Genomic DNA, 18,508 nt, shown 5'->3' on the forward strand with positions numbered 1-18,508 from the left:
TAGATGGGGATTATAAGGAAGCCATGACTGGTAAGGGCCAATGGGAAATTTGGCCAGGACGCCAGTGTTACACCCCTACTCTATTTGAGAAACACCCTGGGATTTTTAATGACCCCATCACTATACTGGGGCATTAGGACCCACATAGACCGCAAGTTTGAGCGCCCCCTGCTGGCCCCACTAACACCTCTTCAAGCAGCAACCTTAGTTTTTCCCAGGAGGTCTCCCATCCAAGTACTGACCAGGCTCACACCTGAAATGGTTCAATAATGCCATTTTGAAAAAAATCTGTTTAGTTTCTCCGCTGAATAATCAGCTCAATCAGTTTAACCTCTTACTTGAACAATGCTAATACTGTTACCTCTACAGCTAGTTTTCTAAATGAAGCAGTCTAGGTCTAGTTTGGCTGTAAAAAAGTATCAGGATAAATAAAAAAATCCTTCACCTGTAAGTCACCTACCTGTGGTTATTTCGCTACTGTGAAAACTGGAATTACTTTGAGCAAAACATCCTGATTTTATCATTTGCCTTGCTTATATACTGGCAAATCTCTAAACATTCTACTGTGAATAATGCACAGGACTGCAATCAAGTAAAAAAAAGTAAAATATAATATATAAATATTGTTTCTCAAACAAGTACTCAAACAAGTACTGTATATTCAATGGGAGAAACTGAAGAAAAAGCCGTAAGTTTTGTATAGTAGAATAAGGAACTCGATAGACAAATTAATAAAAAAAACTCAAAAGATTTAATGCACATCTTTTTGATCAAAACCAGCACTGAAGAAAATGTAAGACATACAAGCCATTTCATGATGAAATGCATCAGGTTTAATTTTAATGCTTATGGAAATCAAATGCTTATGGAAAACTGTACAGTGCTGTATACATACAATTCTCGCCTGGCTGTGAATTATTTGGATTAAGGTTCCGGTTAACCTTTAGTTCTGTATGTTCTATTTACATTTAATGTTAGCATGGCGTTTAGATGTTACAGGTAGTGCATGTGTGTGCAGACAAATACACATATACAAAAAATGGCAACAAATGTAATATTTGAAAAAATACAAAGTCCTTTTATTTTTTACGTTTACACATTCGCACAGGATGTGATACAGACTATACAAATTGTTACAGAGATATTTTTTGTACAAAAATAGATAAACAGTGCAATTATAATTTTAAATGATTCAGTCTTTGTTGAGATCTCTGAACGCTCTGTTCAATTGTCATAGGACCTGTTAACGCATATCATCCAACTGAAGACAAGTGCAGAGTCTTTTTCCATTCAAGTTTTTTTTTCTTTAGAGTTCCAGATTCAGCGCATCAATCCACTTTGAATGCACTGGAAGAATGTTAAGGAGACTGAACAGCTGAGACTGAGAATGGGTCAGGGCTTTTCTACACCGGTGCAGTCTGTTAATGCAAACCTCCATGATTTGGTCTAACAAACAACGGAAATCCAGGCACCTATTTAACACACAATGGTTTAGTTTATTTACGGACAGCACAAATCTGTGGCAGTTCTGACACCCCAGGTGAGATCCCCCCCCACCCCCAACACAGTTAGCTCTGGTTAAGAAGGATCACATCAGGGACATGAAGATCTGTACATAATCCACCTGTCAAGAAAAGCTTTGCAGTGTAATTCTTCTTTCTCCTGGTAGGAGGAAAGGCCTGCAAAGAGATATCAGACAACATGGTCCACTTTCCTAGGGACACTATAACCTGTAAAAGAATGAGGTGAATTTACTCAGTATCCACAATGGAGTTGGGAGGCTGATGTTAAATGTCCCCTGCATATCAGCAGAAGTTATTTTCTCAGAAAGAAAACACGTTAACAGCATACTCTTCCTCCACTGAAACTAAAAAAAAGAAACGCATAACCGATTAATCAAGTTCTGAAACAGGATAACAGGACCTCTTCTGTACTGCAATCCACCACCTGTAGAAGTTACAAAACAACCAGATCAATTATCAAATTAAGGTGAACTGCCTGATCTTTTGCCTAAAAAGAGGAAAAAAAAGAATGGGCAAATTTTAGAGTAGGACAAGAGCTGCAGGTCTTATATATATATTCCTAAAAAAACAACTGTTTTCATGAAAGATAAGGATATTTTCAGAAACACAAACCAAAATATAGATCAATACCTTATACCATATTTTAGACCCAAAGCATATTTAAAAATGTTTTAGAATATATGTACACCATTAAGAAGGTCCTAGATATCACACAGCTCTATGAGAATGTCTATAATCCCTTGATAGTCTAAAAACATGCACACTTTAAAAATATTTGAGCCCAAGCCAGCTTGCTGTTATATTCACAAGGCAAGCTAAATGTCTAAGACACTTCTGAAGACGTATTCATGCCTGCTGTTGACAATCCTGAGTATTTTCTACACCAAAAGAGAGAAAATGAACCTCAAATATAATTGGACTTCAGGAAAATCATTTAACACTTCAACTATTGCAAGCAATTTCTAGAAATGCAGAAGCAAACAAAATACACATTTTTGTTTCTCAGATATTTCAGACCCATGGTCCTGTATCATTCATCATTTTGCAACGAATGTTTCCCACATACATAAATAGCTAAGTACAATAATACCAATTCTTCATAACTTAAATGTGCTAAGTTGCTTTAAAACCAGCTACAGAAAGATTCAATATGAACCTGTTATAGATAAGCACCAGCTTATAATAACCTTACGCTGTAATGTAACATTAATGTAATGCAACATTACTGTGAGACCTTTTAAAATTTATGAAAGACCTTGTTTAAATTCATAGAATTGAGATTATTTCCCCCAAATAACACAAAATGTGTTTTGGAAGGTACTCTGTTTTTGGAATTATGAATACCATAACTGATTTTCTTTTCCTCATTAAGATAAGGACTTCAGAAAATGACAAAGCAGAAATAACCCATCTAGAAAAGTAACTGAGCTTTACAGTTACCCAAAGATTTATAGCTTTAAGTAAACAACTGAAAATGAAGCACATACGTAAAATAATTACACCCAATGGCTTATATACAGCACATAAAACCACAACATTACAGTTTAAATGGAAGACAATGTAGACGCACTAAAACGGTTACTTGTGTTGAATTTAAAGGAATGCATGAACAAACATACCTTATTGCCACTGACCTGCAAGTGTACCGGATGCATCTCTTAAACATAATGAAACACCTTATTTGAGGAGAAACAATGTTGATGTAGACTATACGGAAAAATGTGACAAAAAGATAAAATAATCGATTGAATTACTTCCTTCTGAAATTCATACGGTTGAATGAAGACTTAAAAGGACTTTTCCTTTGGTCATCTTCTAGGAAACAGACTGAACTAATCAAATTACACTAAGAATTTAAACGGATAAAAATAACCCATTATTACAGTATGCACAATCCCAAAATCTTATCAAAACCTTACCAAATAGAAAAAGTAGACTTATAAAAATGTTAAAAATGTCCTTTCTTCTAAGATACTCTTAAAGATTAAGAAAACCCTTAATGTAAGTGTTAGTAAAATATCTTAAATCCAGAATTTGTTTCAACTCTGTTTTATCACCCATGCTTTAAATTTGGAACTTTAAGATTTTAAGATGTTTTCCTATAAACTAAATTTATATCTTATTTCATGGGTAATATAATGTGACTTGCCTATTCAAAAATAGGAGTAAATAAAAATAGTGTTTATGAAATCAATGGTTAATGGACAGAAGTGTTCTTACTGTATAAAGGAAACGTTATGAGCAAGCTAAGGCTTTAGTTATCCTTATGTTTTGGAAATTGGAAAGGTCTCGTTTCTGTACTATATACATAAAGACAGAGAAGGAAACAAATGAAATGCACAATCAATGTAACTGAAACAGGCTGATCAGAATGTACCCTTCAAAAAAACCCAAAACCACACAAACAAAAGGAATTAAAAATATAAACTGGAAAACAAAATGTGCACTTTAAAAATGGGGTTATCTGGCTCCACATCTTGTGATTAAACGTATTTTAAAACCTCAATTTCAATACAAATAATACACAAATAACATTTACTTATAGACACAACCTTTATAAAATGTTTTTCTTGATACATACAAGTCTAAGAAGAACTGATCCAAAACTTTAAATGTACATTGAAGTCTACTGTAGTCCAAAACAATGATCAAGAAACAAAAATAAAAACCTAAACATTAAATGTAAATGAGATGCAATTTCTTGCACTTTAACTACATGATAAAGAACAAACTGATAATGGTTGCCCAACACCTTCCACAATAAATTTTACAGTGCATGACATTTTCCCTCAACTAAGAACAGGAGGGAATAAAGTTAGTATTACATCCCCTGAAAACCTTACAGCCCTACTTGAAAAAGGTAAAAATCTTACCCTTTTGCATTGTGTAAAACAATGAGTTCTCAAAAAATGCTTTTAAAAAAAGACAGTATGCTTTCACAGGATAAAAAGGGAGGTTAAGAGCATTAAACCCCTATTGCAGCTTTCTTTGTGCATTTCACCTTCAATGAGAAACCCAAATCTATGACTGAAAACAATAGCATGACATTTAAGAGGTCTTTTAAGTCACTTACATTTTTTCTGGATCTTGATAAAAAGATCATCACACACCACCAAGAAAAGGTGAGCAAAAAAAACAACACAGCCTTTCAACACTCAGCGAGGAAAGGCTGGGGTTTCTGAAAAGGCTAAATAATGTTACTTATCTGCAGCTTTATACAGATGTTTCCATTTCAGAAAAACTAAAGTGGCAGAAAGCACAACAGCAACTTATTTTAAGACAACTGTAGCCCTTCCTGCAGTGATACGCAGATATCTTACAAGCAGAAGTGTAAGAAAATGTAATTTGCTCCACAATGTGACGACAGCATCACAGATCAGCCAGTTCTTTTAAGACTTTCGAATTCTAGTTATTTTGGACAGAGATAGGCAACTTCACCTCTTCAAATATTCCCTTTGGTCCTTACATGCTCCTCCCTAATGGAGGTACATAATGATTAACGATTACATGAAAAACATTGGATGTAATGGAATAGAAGAGTGAAGTATGCCTGACCCACATGTAATAACTGCTGAGGGCTACAGCTTTAAAACACTCAAGAAGAGCATGTCTGACTCTGTAACTACCTACATTACTGATCTTTTTCTCTTATAAGGGAATCAAGATAGAGTTCTTTTTAAAGTGCATAGCACCTTCATACCTTAACCCTTGGTTAAGCAGAAAATACATTGAGGAAGCATCATACAACCCTCCTTTGTGGAACTGGTCAGGTTGAAATGACAAGTTTAGCAAAATGGTATTAACTTGTTATATGAAGTAATGTTAAAACTGAGCATCTGAAAGATTAGTGAATCTATTTCCTTGAGTGTCTTTTCCACATTACCAGGAATGCAAACTGACTACTGCAGTAAACTTTTTTTTGAAACCATGACCATTAAAGGAATTCAAAGTACAGTCATACCACTAATCCCCCCTAATCTGAACACAGGTATTTAAATTTAGATTCCAATTCAAGAGAAATGGACACTTTATACTAGTATCCACATCTGATATAAAACTCCAAGCTAGGGTATAATCCCCTGAGTATTTAAACTTGAATTCTGGCATCGTTCTGCAAGGACTCTGTTACATTCTGCTCCAAACTGTTATATATACTTGTGTGACAGCAGCAGGTCATATTCCTGCCTGGAGAAGATCTTAAATGAGTTATGAGAAGGCAGAAATATAATATTGCTTACTGGCATGCAATGCACCCTGGAAATTGTATATACTGGTACTGCAGTATGTTGTTCACGATAAGAATGCATTTAGAAACCCATTAGGGAATATATCCTGGCCTTGTTCTAGAAAGTTTTTGCCAGTGTAACCACACCTAACGGTCTTCAAACCTGTGCAATACAAAAAAACAGTTTTCAAAATTCCTTTGAGCTTTCTGCATTTTATGCCCTACATGAACTTTGCAATCTACCAGAAATAAAAGCACGATAAATTATGTTATCAAGAATTGGAAAAACTGACATTCAAATTGTTTTTGAGAATGTTTCAGCTCTTTGCTGCTGTTAAACGTTCACCAGTCTATTACAAATTCTCACACAGAAGACACTGAATTGAGCACACATACTTGTGCTTGTGTAAAAGTTACTGATTAAGTTACGCATTCATCTTCCTTTGTTGCAAATCTGAAACTGTCTTAAATGTACAAATTATGCTATAAGTCAGAATGATCAGTATAGCCTTATAATGGTTTATGTTTCTACACTAAATAAAAATCACCCATCTTCAGTATAAGCATACCTTAGACACTAAAATATCAACTGATAGCTGTCTGCTTATTATATTACGCTCTGACTGGCACATTTGTACCAAAGTAAACCTGTCCTTTTGCAACTGAGGAGCAAGCACTGCTTTCCCATTCATCTATGCATGTATAATAACAAAACGAGGCCCTAAACTTAGACTACAAGGTAGATACATAATCAGATATTACCAGAATTTTAGCCTAAAAAATAAGTAGGGAAAATAAAGTGGTTCAGCCTTCAATATTGGGGAAGACTTATTTTCCCAATATTGTACATCGCAACACTCCTGCCATTGTTTCACAAGCTTATGGGTATTTATCACTAAAGTTCCTATCTCTGAGAGTTTTGTGGCTGAACTGTGCAAGATCTGGACTGAAAGGTGGTAGTGTTAAGAATTCCAACCTAGATCTTCAATGCACTGCAGCCCTCATAGCAAGACAGAGTTCACACTGTCATCCTACAGAATGACACCTGTGATGACTGTCCCGAGACACTCTGTACACATTAGTGGTTACAGCTGTGTTTGCACAAATGCAGACTATGTTATATACAGAATACTGTCATCGCTTTCCTAACAGCTGGATTCATCATCAGTGGCATAAAAGACAATTCTCAGACTTCTATCACTTTGACCAAGTGAAGGAAGCTTTCCAAGGCAGAACAGGAATGGTTATGGACAAAAAGATTGTTTTCACTTCATGGGCATCCATAAAAATGTGAGGTGGCAGCAAAAGTGTGGATGCAGAAGCAGTCAACACTGACAAACAAGTCTTCGCACAATGTATCTGGTAAAGAATCCACTTTACTGAACACTCAAATATTTACACGCACATATAGCTACATGCACACGTTGCCTGATCATAAATCAAGTAAGATGACGGTCCTATTTGTTTTCTACAAAAATCACTAATTTCTTATAATCTGACATTACAAGTTGGATAAATTGTCAACCGTAACTCCTTCTTGGTACCAAAAGAGACGACAAATCTAAAGGGAATCAACCCCAGGAGATCCACAAAAGCAGCACAGTAAAGGTATTCAATGAAGAAACAGGTGGGAGTCCTGTAATCAAGACATCACTGACTCATGCCTGGGCCATATCATGAGCAGACCGTGACTGCGGTTCCTCAAGATGGGGAACACCACCGCGGTTGGTCAGTCAGCCTGCATCGCCTTGGATTTTGGTACAACAGGCTCTTGGGGGTCTGAAGATAGCCTGCAAGCACGCAGCGCAGTGTGGCGCGCATGGCATATCACATGCGAATGGGTCCCAAGGGTCAGATTGTCACAGGAGTATGTCTACAGCTTTTCATTTTCCTTGTATGACACAAGGAAGCCAATTTCAAAACTGACTTTTCCAGATATGGGGGGGGGTTTAAAATAAAATTACAAAAATCTCATACACAATTTCCAGTTCCTATCACCACAAAACTGAGAGCTCCTAAAATGCAATTACACTAAAATTAACTGAACGACTAGAAGCTTTTGAAAGAGGTATGGTCATGGAGAGACTGTGAGTGTGCTGCAGAGGTCATGGGCACAGCAATTGCCTCTTAGGTATTGTCTACTGCTCTGAAAATGGTGATACTATACAGATTCGTGCACACAGTTTGTTTTCTCATTTGTCCATAGCAAATATTTTGAACTTCTGAAAAGGTGTTATGAAAAATATTATAAATTACATATTTCTGTAATATAGAATACAATATCTTTATTCTTTGTGAGTGGAAATGCTCTCTGTAGAGATCATTGGCCTTAATCAGTATATGACAATGTATGTGAAAACTTGCACAGTCCTCAAAAGATTTTAAATTCACCCTGGATAAGGGTATCCTGTATGCAAATAATGTGTTTGTTACAGGTAATGATTAGACATTATCTACACTGAATACACTATTACTTTACCTAGGTTGTATTAACTTACACAACTTGTTACTGTATATATGAATATATACTGTACACATAAACACTATTTATGCCAACAGAAAGACTGCCTGAATTAAGGTATTTGTTGAAAATAAACATTGTAATAGGCTGCAGGTAGGAAGGCATTGGCAAAATATTTCCATGAAGCCTTAGAGCAACCACATTAATTAGGATTTTATCCTGCAAATTAAAAATTTGCAAATGGAATCTCTATATGGATGCAGAGATCAAAACCACCAACTTTATTTTGATTGAATTCTAAATTTGAACTTGTCAATCCTTACGAAGACCAGACTATAACTGAGGAGCTATATTTGTTCTATAGAAAGAGATGATTAAAAAAAACCCATGAAAACTACATATGATAACTGAAACGCAATAGGGCATCACAGAGCCAAAGTCATTTTCTACCGAAAATGCAGCTCAGACCATGGAACAGTAGAAATTTGGAAATTTAAGTAAAAATGTCAGACTGCTCTGCTGGGAAGCAAAGAATACCTTCTCATTACTGCTATGAGCTTATCAACCTAGTTGCAGTTAAGAGAATGCCAGATGAGATATGCAGCACTCAATTACTAGACCTTCACCTATTATGTCAAGAGAAACTTTTCATACCTTTGTTGAGAGAACTTGTTACGAAAGGCAAAAGTATAAGTTACATATACACAGAAAGCTTATCCTGAAACTCAGCTTAGCAGTAACCTAAACAAATAAATCCTCTGCTGAGAAGGCATACTGTCTTTTTTAAAACCACACTGTCTGTCTCATGTTTCAAATGAAACAAAAGCAATTAAACTTAGTCAAATTTTAAAATGTCAGGAGAAAAAAATCCGTGATTGAACACAATGGCTTACATTCACCCATTTACGTCCACAAGGTGGCGATATTGACAAAACTAAGGGGGCTTTCATCTGGAACGGTCACATACTGCAAATCAAAATGCAGAAAGTGACCGCTTCGGTTTGATTTGTACTGTCAAATGCTGCCATCTAAAGCTTCTCTACGGCACTGCACAGAAAAGAAAATGTTAACGTGCAGGCCATATCGTCTTTCCAGAGTAACAGCAGCACCTACATAAAAATCAAAACTTGTTTCTTGTACAAACACAATTAAGTTGATCAATTATCCAGAAGAAACCACCTACAGAGAGATGTCCAAGCTTTCTGACCATGAATTTTCCAGATACGCAGACTGAGTTTATATGAGACTGAGCTGAGTTTCTGAGAAAAAGTGTTTTAAAGATGAGAACAACCATTATCAAGTGTTATTCACTACTAATGTCTTTCTTATGCACAGGAAAAGCAAATCTTCACCAGCTTCCCTTGTAAAGTCATCACTAGTAAAGCGAGCACGTGCTGTGATTCTACGTCTGGAGTGAGCATTCATGGATGACCAGAAAATAGTCACAAGTTGTGAGTTAAAGCACAAAATCCTCAGGTAGCAGTGCACATCTTCCTTTGTCGCTGGGCCCGTTTCATCCCGTGAGTCTGCAGATTCCACTGTTCCACAAGGCTGTGTCAGGAGTTGAAGCTAGATTTGCCTGTGCGTCTGTGTGCGCTGACATGAGTCTCACAACGACCTCCCCATCATTCCCCCTCCACCTCTACATCGTCACGTCTCCCGGCGCTCAGTGCGAACACACAGCATCTTAGTCAGCGATCAGTGACACATTTATATGTGACAAATCTATCATGTGCCTGCAGAACGTGAAAAGAAAAGGTTTAAATGAGTGAACATACCACTATTCGATTTCAGTTTTTTTTTAATGAAAGGGGAGTCTGTTTTTAGCTACACGGTGAAATGTTTAATTTCAAGGTAGATGGCAGTAGAAATTAATAAGTAAAAAGTTGTACCTGTGGAACCTCTGCTGAAAACTTGACGCATGCTGTGGATTACAAAATTTTGCAATGGCTTTCCTTTGTTCTGGCAGCATTTCAAACATCTGGAACAAAAAATTAAAAAAAAACAATCAGACTACTAGGTGTGTGAGATGGGAAGCTCTGCTGAACACTGAGAAAAGATCAAAGTCAAAAGGATTTGCATATCAGAACCACAAAGTAATGCAATACAGCACCCAATCACACCTGGTTAACTATTTAAATGTCAGAAATAAAGCTAAGAAAACAGGGCAATACTCTCAGGTCACAATTTCATCTAATTCTGGCCTATCTAAACACTAAGGTAGCAACACTTCTGTTTTAATTGTTGATTTATCAGAAAATTAAAATCAGAAAATATCAAACCAATAATGCAATAATGTTGGGCAAACCTGGATTTTATCCAGGGAACATAAATCATTTTAGAGGTTACTCTAGAAGGTGCATGCCATGCTAAGAAAGCAAATAGCACAGTCACAAAGCAAAAGCTGATCCAATAGATTCCCCATTTTATATTTTTCTCATTATATCTGATTTATCTTTAATTGATGTAAACAATAAAGAAAGACCACTGGTGAAAAGCTCACAACCTGTTTTAGACTACAGGGAATGAAGAGTTAGGCAAGATGTGGGTAAAAACAGGGATTCCACTTGTCATTCAGCATCCCTATGTAACCCACCTTCTTAAAAATATATCACCATGCAGGCAATCCGAAAATCCTACACTGTCAAGAGATTAATGTTAATTGCACCCACTGCAAGGTAAGGGTAGTGATTTTAATTTACATTAATTGCTTGTCAGTGTGGCTAATTGAAACTGAACACAACCTTAGTGTTAATTGGAAAGATTAACAGCAATTAATTGCCACGAATTACTTCTTCAGACAATGACCTGGTTGCAAACAGGGCCCCGAATGGATTGAAGCTGAAAGTTGCATTTGGCAGGTAGTAGAAGTTTTAATTAAATCCAGGCCAAGGTCTTTATATTTCTTAAACAGGTCTGAGATCAAGTATATGATCTGGACAGAAGAGAGCAGTACTCTATTTGGCAGGAGCTAAATATAGATCACATTGTGCCTGTTGACCTAAGACACTTCAAAAAATGTTCTTTAATTTAGGTTACAATAAATGACAGGACAGTTACAAAATAAACTTGACGTACTACAAGTGGGTCATAAATCTGCAGGCACTGAAAATAAGAGACTGTACACGTGAAGGAGGGAAAGAATCTCTCTTTAACACCGCCACTGACAAATAGAGGTGTCACATTTATCATTTATAACGAAGGTTACAAAACCTGATATTCTGGTCCAAAATAGCATCTCCTTAAGGATTTTATAGTTAGTACTTCCCATTTTCAAAGGCATTTTCATTCGAATAAAAATACAAAGGTTAAAAAAATAAGCGAAGACCACTCAACGTGTAGAGCTCATTTAATTGCCAATATTAATCCTAGGATTATATCCAGTCTTTTTTTGAAAAAAGGCAGGCCACCAAAATCTTCAACAAGGCTATCTGGGTAGTATCCCTGCTACGCCCATGACTCGTGAAACAAAATGCTTACTATTACTTTGTAAAAGAACTTCTCTGTAGTTTCCACTTGCTCCCTCTGAGTTTTTCTTTCAATGCTGATTTGGAAAGTCCACTGGGTTGGCTTTACTATTGCATTTCGATTTTCCATTTTGTCTGAATAATATGACATTTTAATTTAATATTAGGCACTAAAATCGCTTCTCCAAAGTATGCTAAAGGATATGACATGAAAAATTAAAGCAGCAGTTTGAGATCAGTAACTTTAGTCATTTAGGAAGAGAAAAATCACCATATGAACATGTATTCCCATGAGAATTACCCAAGTTAATTTTCTGAGCTCCTCCGCCTTTTTACAGAATATTTCAAAAACTGAAATTCCCCGTCTCTTTTATAGCATGCAAATTGGCCGCATCAGTGTTTGTTAGACGCAACTATATCTGTGATTTCTATCATGAAGACACTACTCAGAACAAGGTAAAATTCGTAATGGATGCTTTGAAATGCAATTTAAAAATACAAGAAAAGCCGTGTGACATCCTCTGACACGACACCTTAATTCCAACACTGCCTGCATTAGTTTTTTTTGCTTTTGAGGTTGTCTGTCTTTACGTTTCGTACCCTTCTGGGATCCTAGCTCTGCCACGATGTTCCCCTTGTGGGGAACAATGTGCTGTCCTCTTCCTCCTAGGTTGCTCTGCACTTGGCTCTCCTCACTACCTCACACCCCTCTAAGATAAAGCTATTCAAAAAGAAAATTAGTCAAATTAAGGTTTTTCAGTGCTTCATTAAGTATTGTTCTCATCTTACAATGTTTTAATGTTTAATGTAAACTGCTATTTTTATCTATTGCGTATTTTGCAATATTAGCCTTATTTTCATCTGACTCATTAAGAAGTCACAAGCAAAAATGCCAACTTCAATTTTAATTCAACATTTATGAGATCCCATCTAATGAGCATACAAACTCCACACGGATAGCACCCCATGTCCAGAATTGAACTCGGGGCCCCAAGGCTGCATGGCAGCAACGCTAACCACTGCGCCATTGTGCGCCCCATTTGCAAACCACACATTAGAATAATAATAATAATAATGAATAATAAGCCAATAAAATAGTCATGGATTTGTCTAACTGGAAATTTTGAATTGACTTCAATTAAATATATAACCACGTATTATGTGCTTTTTCACATTTGAGTAACTCATCTGTAAGTGATGCAAGTTCATACAAGTCTCTTCAAGCACTGGACATCAATATGGACATCTTCTGAAGTAAGGAACCTATATCTTTACCCCTTAATGGTACACTGCCCTATAAAGAAAGTATGGGAAATACTTCATGAATTATTAATTATAATAATACTTAGCATTAAAAGTAACTTGTAACTGCCACAAATATACAAGATTATTAACGGGAAAATAACCTTTTACGAAGCAGGTGCACTATATTATATTCTCTTGAGCAGCCATTATAAAGGTAAATTATTTATGGTGATTAAAATTTGTCATAAACAGGGGTCATCAACAGGGACAACTGAAAGTCACAGGCATATGTAGCCAACGTTAGAAGAAAACCCAGCATGATTTACAATATGTTAAAGATGCTGTCTTGTGGGATTCTGTCCCATTCCTTTTGTGCAACCTGGACAGGCACGTGCCTGTTTACTGGTCTCTGACTTCTAAAAGCCACACACTATTGCAGCATGTTCCACACTTTTTCAACAGGTCTGAGTAAGGAGTTCAAAGCAGAACTACCCCATTCTCACCTCACAAGAATGCCGGTGTTATACGGGCCAACAATGCTGTCATCTCGCTCTAGCACTTGACTAATGTAGTGCTTTGGAATTGGAGTGACATCAATTACTCCAAGAGGAGTTCTATAATACACACTGCTGCCTGCCTGATGCACACCTAGACTTGCCCATTGATTGGTCAACAATTAGTGTATATTTCTGCATGTCTGCACTAAACTCATGGATGTGCATCAGAGTGATGCACAGTACATCTTCATTCACTGCTAAAGAGAACCTGGCTCCAGTGATAGTGAGTTCACCTGAGATTGAGTTTTTTCACGACATTGTTACAATGGTGAACTGTTGAGCCTGGTGAGGTTATCGACCCTGAAAATGATAGTTATTTAGCAGCCTTCTCACAGCTGAACTTCTAATGTACAAGTGTTTCTTTTGCAGTTGAACTGGTTGCAGGAAACTTACAAATCTTGAGCTTGAAATCAAACAGGTTAAATAACTATCATATGTAAATAATCAACCCTCTCTCCAACGAAGTGATTTAGTGCTTCTACAACAAAGTCAGTGCGGTGTATCACCGTCAGTTGAGAATGACTGATGCCAAATGTCACATTTGGTAACACGCTTTTTTTGGAATGGGACGGTATAGGAATAATACAGGGAAAGAAAAAAATGGTTATCGGTAATAACAGGACACTTGCTTCCAATAGTAGAGGTAAACAGACTTTTTGCAAAAAGTTTTGAAAAAGCTGGTCTTACAGTAACTTACATATTGCTGCAGTATAAAAGCAATGTTCAGGCAGTCTTTTGTAGGTGCAAAGGAAACAGTATGCTGCATGCAGCACATACAAGACTGTACTTAAATTTCAACACAGGATGGGACCGAATGGCCTTAAGAGGCATAAATGCTGTACACTGACAAGCAGAAACAAAAGCAAACTAAGATCACATCCTAAGATCTGATGTACAATTAACATTTTGAAAATGCCTCCCTGCATATATTTCAAATCATACAGCTTCTTATCATTTATAGAAATCATTGATTAAATGAAATTAAAAATCATTTGTCTTGCATATCTTATTGCATGAGGCAGTGGACACTGCTTGCTGAACATGAAGGCAGAACATGGTGATTTACCTTTCAACCTCATATTTAGAGCACACTGCTCAAGCACCAAAAACAAAGGCTAAAGAATGATTTACTTCATTAACGAGATCAAGGGTTGTGGTTCCTAAATAATTTAGGCCAGACAATCTTTAGTCAGGTAATGTAAGTTTCAAATGAGACACTACAGTGAACTATAAGTTAGATTTTAGTATTTCTCAAAAATTTATTTTTCACAAAATTCACACAGGAGTGAGGCAGCCAAACATTTGATATCAACTTATAAAGCAAGATTAACAGCAGAAATGTACAACTTAGGTGGTGGGTTTGCAATTAAAGTTAATTTCACCTTACCCATGAAAGGCAAGTGCAGTGATCTACAAACCTGGTATAATGCCAATTTAAGGCTGCAGGCAGCAACATGTATCAATAAGCAAAAGAAAAAATAACTATACCCCTGCTGTAATTTTTTATGCAACAAACAAAATGCATAGGCCACCACTAAACATAAATGGAATCATCTTCATTAAGTACAATTTTCTCCTCCAAGAACTCTGTTAGAAAACAAAAGCCAGTTTCTAAGAAAATTAAGTACATTCATTTTAAGTACCAGGAGAAATGATATCCATTAGAATCTGGTGATTCTATGGCCAGTAATAATGATAAATAATTTAAAGAAAACTTTTAGCATTAAAGTGCAATTTGGATAAAGATTTCTCCAATAGGGTGAGATCCTTCAGATGGGATTATGTGCTTTCGATTTTATAAGGCAACAGAGTTAAGTGAAACCCAGAAGGCTAACTAGAAAACAGAACAAAGGATGTGGTTCAGGGTCTCATGGACTAACAAATGACACAATATGCTCAAATTGGAGCTCCTCTGGCACTCTTCCTTGTGCCTTTTTTAATGAAAAGGCACACTGTCACAACCAGCACAAGCAGAAAAATTCAGAAATTAAATTTCGAGACCACGGAACTTGCACACACCCCTTTTTTAAATTAGACCTATAAAGAGAAGGCGTCAAATTTTAAAAATGCCAAGTAATGTTAATATATGCCTGCATTGTTCGCAGAGGTGAACAGAATGTTTGTAAACCTCACTTCAGACAAAAAGTACTAGCATTAAATTGATCCTAAAATGCACAGCACAACTGATATGATACCCTTGTGGAACACTCCCTGGTGTAATACCACAGCTGAACGATCTTACGGCACAGCTTGGGCACATAATCTGCATGGGCCCAAACAGTCACAGCAGTAGCTCACAGACATGGCAAGGAACAGGATTCGGTGACGAGAAAAATAAATCCGAGAAAGGTGATAATGCGGAAATGGAACAAGATGCATCTGATCTTCACATTGTCTTCATCTTTTGGAAAGTTATCACAATGAAGAACATACTGCACAGAGCCTATCACGCCCATGTTCAAAAGAACTGCTACTTTTCTACTGTGACAATCTTCACCGCTTGGGGGTTAATAATTGATCCTCACAACAAGGTCAGGCTTCCACCTCTCAACTAGGCCAGGGGACTCTCTCCAGGTCAAAGATTCCCGACTCCTGTCACGGCCAATTCAAAAAGACTCGTTTTAGACACGATGCAGTACCACACAGAAAGAATATGCTTATATAGTGCCTTGCAAATACTTTCACCTCCAGCCCACATCACAAAAACTTGTATTTTCACAAATGTTTTTTATTCAAAACTGCATCAAGCTCAACAGTTACATATGAAGTAGGTTAAACCCGCAAATATTCAAACTGAATTGTGAAAGTGAATTGAATATGAAAAAATCACAATCGCTGACTGAATAAGTATTCATCCCCCATGTTCAGTAGTAAGTGATTTTGGCATCAATAAGGGCTGAGTCTTTTTCAGTAGGTCTCCACGTGTTTTGCACAGTGGGATGGTGCAATTTTTTGCCTATTGTTCCTGGGAAAATAGTGTTCTGTTAAAATGTGAATTTTTCACTTAAGTTTTAGATTCTTGGCCGACTCAAGCAAGTTTTCCTCTAGGATCCACTGACAAGCTTCCTAGTCCCTGATGACGAGGGGCATTCCCATAACATGCCATTCCCACACCACTGTAGTCTGACAGCTAGAATGGTACTGAATGGAAAATGCGCTGCATTGATCTTACTCTGCATATGACATTGTCTTTAGATGAAAACGTTCAATGCCCATCTCCTCTGAACACACAATCCTTTATAATGTCTGTGTGTTCTTTAATTTGCCAAATATTTTAAATAATGGCATCTTTATTGCCACTCACCAATATGCATCTGTAGATGTAGAGATAATGTGGATATCATCCAGGATATGCATCAGCAATGACTTCAGTCTCAGACACAGAACTTGGAAAACTCTTCAAAGTCACTGCTGGCTTCACAGTGGCACCTCTAACCAGCTTCCTGCTAGTCAGGCTGGAAAGGCATTTTGATGCAGGTTGTCAGGATAGTATGATGGATATTCCAAGATTGTCTGTGACTTTAAAATTCAGCAAAAGAAGTTCTTCTCTGCTATTTTATCCCCAATTTTTTCCAAAATAGCTTTGATCTTCGTGGTTGGTTTGTCATCTCACTATGTGAGTTGTGGCTTAAAAGTTAATACCTAACAACAGGCTAGATGTGCTGAATGGCTTCTTTTTAATCTGGAATCTCTTATGTTCTTAAAGGGGGAACGAAGAGACAGATGCATGAATCTGAAGTCACCTTTGGTTACTCAAAGGGAGATAAATAATTCTGTGACCTTTTAAACTAATCTTTTGCACCTTAACCTAATGTAGGATTGCTATAACAGGGGTTCAATACAACTGAGAGACTTTGCAGGAATTTTCTACAAAATTCCGACTTCTATACATAATGCATTTCTAAACTATCCATTTGATACAGAAGCACATTATAAAGTCCTATTTAAAAAGTGTCCTTATTACAAGCTAAGAAGGAAATCAAATGTGGAAAATGGGGTGAAAATTTCTGAAAGGCACTATATAGTGAACTATTTATGAACTTGTAAGATACCAAAATCAGTGATTATAATGTATTCTCTTAATACAATTAAGTATTTCAACTAAATGTTTTGTTTCTAATAACCCATTTTATTCAAAGTTAAAGTAATTAGAGCTGCTTTATGCATCACTCTCTTCCCTTAATGAATGAGAAAATCTCACTAAAATGCAAAAATACCATGAAATCTGGTGATCAACAAGGAGAACATAACATAAAAGCAGGGATCCCTTAGAGCAAAGATTCCCAAAACCCCCATTCAAAACTCTGAACTGTAACAATATCTATAAACAAGAAAAAAAATCATACGTGATTAGATCCCAGCGGTTTCGACATCTGTAGGCAATTTCATTGTTTGTCTCATACTGCACATCTGAATGAGATATGGGTCTTTGTACTGAAACAATTCAGAAGTTTAGGTTTTAAATCACTATTGTTTTCATATGCTAACGTCCCCAACAGCCAGGAGGTAATCTTCCACAAAAAAGCAATAACAGAAAGCTTTTATCTTTGTCTTTTTAAATCTAATGTCTATGCTTTATACAAGACAGTGAGTCATTTTATGTGCCCTTAAACACTTACTTTATATGGATCTGTCCTTGCTCTCCAATAATATTGTGCTATGAGGGAAAGAGCAGACATACATGATATAGACCCCAATTTAGTCCAGAAAAAAAAACATTTAACCAAAGTATTTCTCTACCGTGAACATTACAATGCTTTAGAAATATTAGGACAGTGATTTTTATCAAGAACGAATGTGTTCACTTTTAATAACTGTGTAAAAAATACATTTAGGAACTGTACATCAATGCTTACAGAACTAAGTTAAAAAATTGGTCTTAATTTTCTATAAAACTAATATAAATTCCTAATAAAATTAAAGAAATCTCTGTCAAAAGGTCAGATAATTCTTCAATACTATTATACTTTTCAACAAATCTGAAAGTTTCATTAATAATAATTTATATTTGTATCGGTCCTATTAGTGCT

General features: G+C 36.4%; 1 protein-coding gene across 2 annotated transcripts in view; it reads right to left on the reverse strand.

The window, feature by feature from the left end:
• Window positions 1-1,047: 1,047 nt before the first annotated feature.
• The window catches only part of rbm33a (RNA binding motif protein 33a), a 63,005-nt gene continuing 45,544 nt past the window's right edge, over window positions 1,048-18,508 (reverse strand). For both annotated transcript variants that reach the window (XM_088918927.1, XM_088918926.1), the window contains exons 18-19: window positions 10,102-10,190; window positions 1,048-9,945 (exon numbers count right to left, since the gene is read on the reverse strand). In XM_088918927.1, coding sequence (XP_088775053.1) covers window positions 9,897-9,945; window positions 10,102-10,190 — 138 coding nt within the window. In that variant the 3' untranslated portion in view covers window positions 1,048-9,896. The remainder of the gene's footprint in view (window positions 9,946-10,101; window positions 10,191-18,508) is intronic.

The sequence above is a fragment of the Atractosteus spatula genome, chromosome 6 (genome assembly GCF_055471065.1).
Source record: "Atractosteus spatula isolate fAtrSpa1 chromosome 6, fAtrSpa1.hap1, whole genome shotgun sequence".
In the NCBI taxonomy this organism is placed as follows: domain Eukaryota; kingdom Metazoa; phylum Chordata; class Actinopteri; order Semionotiformes; family Lepisosteidae; genus Atractosteus; species Atractosteus spatula.